Source organism: Salvelinus alpinus, chromosome 3, assembly GCF_045679555.1.
Source record: "Salvelinus alpinus chromosome 3, SLU_Salpinus.1, whole genome shotgun sequence".
NCBI classification, from domain to species: domain Eukaryota; kingdom Metazoa; phylum Chordata; class Actinopteri; order Salmoniformes; family Salmonidae; genus Salvelinus; species Salvelinus alpinus.
Window position 1 is genome coordinate 14,878,061 of NC_092088.1, and position 5,000 is coordinate 14,883,060.

Genomic DNA, 5,000 nt, shown 5'->3' on the forward strand with positions numbered 1-5,000 from the left:
CAGGTCTGGAGACTGGCTAGGCCACTCCAGGACCTTGAGATGCTTCTTACGGAGCCACTCCTTAGTTGCCCTGGCTGTGTGTTTTGGGTCGTTGTCATTCTGGAAGACCCAGCCACGACCCATCTTCAATGCTCTTACTGAGGGAAGGAGGTTGTTGGCCAAGATCTCGCGATACATGGCCCCATCCATCCTCCCCTCAATACGGTGCAGTCGTCCTGTCCCCTTTGCAGAAAAGCATCCCCAAAGAATGATGTTTCCACCTCCATGCTTCACAGTTGGGATGGTGTTCTTGGGGTTGTACTCATCCTTCTTCTTCCTCCAAACACAGCGAGTGGAGTTTAGACCAAAAAGCTCTATTTTTGTCTCATCAGACCACATGACCTTCTCCCATTCCTCCTCTGGATCATCCAGATGGTCATTGGCAAACTTCAGACGGGCCTGGACATGCGCTGGCTTGAGCAGGGGGACCTTGCGTGCGCTGCAGGATTTTAATCCATGACGGCGTAGTGTGTTACTAATGGTTTTCTTTGAGACTGTGGTCCCAGCTCTCTTCAGGTCATTGACCAGGTCCTGCCGTGTAGTTCTGGGCTGATCCCTCACCTTCCTCATGATCATTGATGCCCCACGAGGTGAGATCTTGCATGGAGCCCCAGACCGAGGGTGATTGACCGTCATCTTGAACTTCTTCCATTTTCTAATAATTGCGCCAACAGTTGTTGCCTTCTCACCAAGCTGCTTGCCTATTGTCCTGTAGCCCATCCCAGCCTTGTGCAGGTCTACAATTTTATCCCTGATGTCCTTACACAGCTCTCTGGTCTTGGCCATTGTGGAGAGGTTGGAGTCTGTTTGATTGAGTGTGTGGACAGGTGTCTTTTATACAGGTAACGAGTTCAAACAGGTGCAGTTAATACAGGTAATGAGTGGAGAACAGGAGGGCGTCTTAAAGAAAAACTAACAGGTCTGTGAGAGCCAGAAATCTTACTGGTTGGTAGGTGATCAAATACTTATGTCATGCAATAAAATACAAATTAATTACTTAAAAATCATACAATGTGATTTTCTGGATTTTTGTTTTAGATTCCGTCTCTCACAGTTGAAGTGTACCTATGATAAAAATTACAGACCTCTAAATGCTTTGTAAGTAGGAAAACCTGCAAAATCGGCAGTGTATCAAATACTTGTTCTCCCCACTGTATAGGTCAGTATATACACTATATATACAAAAGTATGTGGACACCCCTTCAAATTTGTGGATTCGGCTATTTCAGCCATACCCATTGCTGACAGGTGTATAAAATCGAGCACACAGCCATGCAATCTCCATAGACAAACATTGGCAGTAGACTGGCCTTACTGAAGAGCTCAGTGACTTTCAACGTGGCACCGTCATAGGATGCCACCTTTCCAACAAGTCAGTCCGTCAAATTTCTGCACTGCTAGAGCTGCCCATGTCAAAGTGCTGTTATTGTGAAGTCAAAACATCTAGGAGCAACAACGGCTCAGCCGCGAGGTGGTAGGCCACACAATCTCACAGAGCGGGACCGCCGAGTGATAAAGAACGTAGCGCGTAAAAATGATCTGTCCTTGGTTGCAACACTCACTACCGAGTTCCAAACTGCCTCTGGAAGCAACATCAGCACAAGAGCTGTTCATCGGGAGCTTCATGAAATGGGTTTCCGTGGCCGAGCAGCCGCACACAAGCCTAAGATCACCATGCGCAATGCCAAGCGTCGGCTAGAGTGGTGTAAAGCTCACTGACATTGGATGAATCACACTTCACTATCTGGCGAATCTGGGTTTGGCGGATGCCAGGAGAACGCTACCTGTCCCAATGCATAGTGCCAACTGTAAAGTTTGGTGGAGGAGAAATAATGGTCTGGGGCTGTTTTTCATGGTTTAAGCTAGGCCCCTTAGTTCCAGTGAAGGGAAATCGTAATGCTACAGCATACAATGACATTCTATGCGATTTTGTGCTTCTAACTTTGCGGCAACAGTTTAGGGAAGGCCCTTTCCTGTTTCAGGATGACAATGCCACGTACACAAAGCGAGGTCCATACAGAAATGGTTTGTCGAGATCGGTGTGGAAGAACTTGACTGGCCTGCACACAGAGCCCTGACCTCAACCTCATCGAACACTTTTGGGATGAATTGGAATGCCGACTGTGAGCCAGGCCTAATTGCCCAACATCAGTGCCCGACCTCACTAATGCTCTTGTAGCTGAATGGAAGCAAGTCCCCGCAGCAATGTTCCAACATCTAGTGGAAAGCCTTCTCAGAAGAGTGGAGGCTGTTATGGCAGCAAAGGGGGGACCAACTCCATATTAATACCCATGATTTTGGAATGAGATGTTCAACGAGCAGGTGTCCACATACTTTTGGTCATGTAGTGTGCGGTAGCGCCCACCTAGACTTGGACTCGCTGCTGGTGCTCTCATCCTCCCAGTGTGGCCCCACGGCCCCTGCCTCAGATCCCAGCACAGACCCCCCTATCCCCGAGGAGGAGGAAGAGGACATGGGACGGGAGGAAGAGCAGGAGGAGGAGGCGGGATAGGAGGAACAGGTAGAGGAGGGGGGATGGAAGGAACATGAGGAGAGAGGATGGGAGGAAGAGCAAGATGACGTGGGACGACGAGAGGAAAGGAGGAACACAGCTGTCTCTTTATAGTCACCCTGCTTCAGGGGAGGGGAGGGGGGGCAGAGGGGGGTCTCTGCTACTTAGTTTGATAGAGAGAGAGAGCGAGAGAGAGAGAGCGAGAGAGAGCGAGAGAGAGCGAGAGAGAGCGAGAGAGAAAGAGTGTGAGGGAGAGAGAGAGAGAGCGACGAGAGAAAGAGTGTGAGGGAGGGAGAGAGGTATTGGAGAGAAAGAGACAAAAAGCGAGAGAGGGTGGTTAGATAGTTTACCAGTGGAGGCTCCTCAGAGGAGGAGGGGGAGGACCATTACACCTCAGGGAATTTCATAAAAATTAAAATGGTAAAACATTGAAAAACTATACTAAATATATTCACGTCACCAAATAATTGATTAAAATATACTGTTTTGCAATGAAGGTCTACAGTAGCCTCAAAGGCACTCTGTAGGGTAACACCATGAACTGACATGTTGTCTAACCAATCAAAGGATCAGAGAATGTATCTAGTACTGAAAGCATGAGCTACAGCTAGCTAGCACTGCAGTGCATAAAATGTGCTGTGTAGAGAAAGACAATAGCTGAACAGTTTTCAACAAATTAAGTTAAATTTAAGGAGACGCAAGAGAGAGAGATTTCTCTTTTTTTTCACTTTCAGTTTCACTTACTTAGCTGGCAAATGCAGCTAGCTAGTTTAGTGCATAGAGGCCACAATGAATACAGCATGGCTGCTATGATCAGGGTGTATTCATTCTGCCGATTCTGTTAAAAAAACGTTTCTTAAATGGAAGCAAACAAAACAGAGAAAAAAATACCTGAATTTGTCCAATAGAAACTCTTGTTTGCAACTGTTGGACTAGTGATTACACCCTAGATAAGCTAGATGCAGGCAAGAGTGTGCCAGGCGATATTGAATGTGTCACTGTCTGTTCATGTGTCACTGTCTGTCATCTCAAATCTGTCTCTTGACATATGTGCACCTACGTTGTAAACTTTCATTCATAGGCTAGGTTGGAGCAACCTCATGGTGGGTATAGGGACAATTAGAGTATCCTGTAGTAGTCTGAATCACTGTTACATTGAGCTGGGTGAATAGAATATGAATGACAGTCATCCAACATGCTGTAATAGAAATAAGGCCATGTTCATGGAAAACAATCCTAAGAAACAGCACTGACCGCCCCTGGTGTTTACGGTTCTCGGACTCTGATCCTGGGGGACTATAGAATGTGTGCAGGCTTTTGTTATAGCCCAGCACTAACACACCTGAACAACTGGTGGTGTTGTAACATACACTATGTCAATCACCTGCTGCAACTGCACTGTGTAGCGGTGCGCTGTTGTCATGGTTACCGACAACGATGGTCTGCGTTTTGTTGGACTGGCGGAGAGGGCGATTTCGAGATGCTCGGTGGCTGGAGCTGTCAGAGGAATCTGTACGGGTATCACTGGATATGGAGGGTTCCCGTCCTGAGAGAGAGAGGGATGAAGGGAGAGAGAGAATAGAAGAGAGAGCTTTAGGGTTAGGAGGTTTTGGGGTGAGGGTCAGGGTTTAGAAGTCAGAGGTTAGGGGTTAAAAGTTACCAGAGTCCTCGCTCTCATATCCTGCCTTGCTGCAGTGCAGCAGGTCCAGCTGGGGGTTAGAGAGGGAGATGTCCTGTGATACCACCGGCGTCCCCCGGGGGTCAGCATAGAGCAGCAATAGAGGCTGGTAGTGACCCTTTATACAGCGTGCCACCACGTCCTTCCACTTAGGACCGATCTATAGAGATAACACACCCACACATTCTAACCAACATATCTACTGTTGTACCATTGAGCAAGCCACGTAACCCCCTCCAGGGAAGATTCCTTTATATTCTAACCAAATGGACAATAAAGTATCTATTCATTATATTCGTTCATTCTATCCTAGATTCTAAATAACACACATTTCAACTAACTAACTCATTCACTCAGACACTCAGTCACTGACTCACCTCCTTGACATGAGCGTCGTCGAAGTACATCCACTTCCGTATCTTAGTCTGGAAGAAGAATGTGGAGTAGTGTTTGCCATAGTAACACACCATACCAACCAGGTACAGCTCGGCCTGACGAGCCCTCTCCTCTGTCACACGGTAAAACAACTAGGGGGGAAGGGAGAGGGGGAGAGAGAAGGACGAAGGGAGAGAGAGAGAAGGAAGGAGAGAGAGAGGGGAGAGAGAGAGAGGGGAGAGAGAAGGATGGAGAGAGAGAAGGAGAAAGAAAGAGAGAGAGAAGGGGAGAGAGAGACAAGGAGAGAAAGAGAGAGAGAAGGGAGGGAGAGAGAAGAAGAGCGAGAGAGAAGGGGAGAAAGAGAGAGAGAGAGAGAGGAGAGAGAAAGAGAGAGAG

At 47.6% G+C, this 5,000-nt stretch overlaps 1 protein-coding gene across 2 annotated transcripts in view; it reads right to left on the bottom strand.

Moving 5' to 3' along the window:
• The window catches only part of LOC139570072 (ubiquitin carboxyl-terminal hydrolase 54-like), a 61,228-nt gene that overhangs the window by 16,815 nt on the left and 39,413 nt on the right, over nucleotides 1-5,000 (bottom strand). The window contains exons 9-12 of one of the 2 annotated variants that reach the window (XM_071391570.1): nucleotides 4,607-4,756; nucleotides 4,212-4,389; nucleotides 3,936-4,097; nucleotides 2,405-2,486 (exon numbers count right to left, since the gene is read on the bottom strand). In XM_071391570.1, coding sequence (XP_071247671.1) covers nucleotides 2,405-2,486; nucleotides 3,936-4,097; nucleotides 4,212-4,389; nucleotides 4,607-4,756 — 572 coding nt within the window. Of the gene's footprint in view, nucleotides 1-2,404; nucleotides 2,712-3,935; nucleotides 4,098-4,211; nucleotides 4,390-4,606; nucleotides 4,757-5,000 lie in introns of both variants that reach the window. The other variant, XM_071391569.1, reaches the window with a different exon arrangement.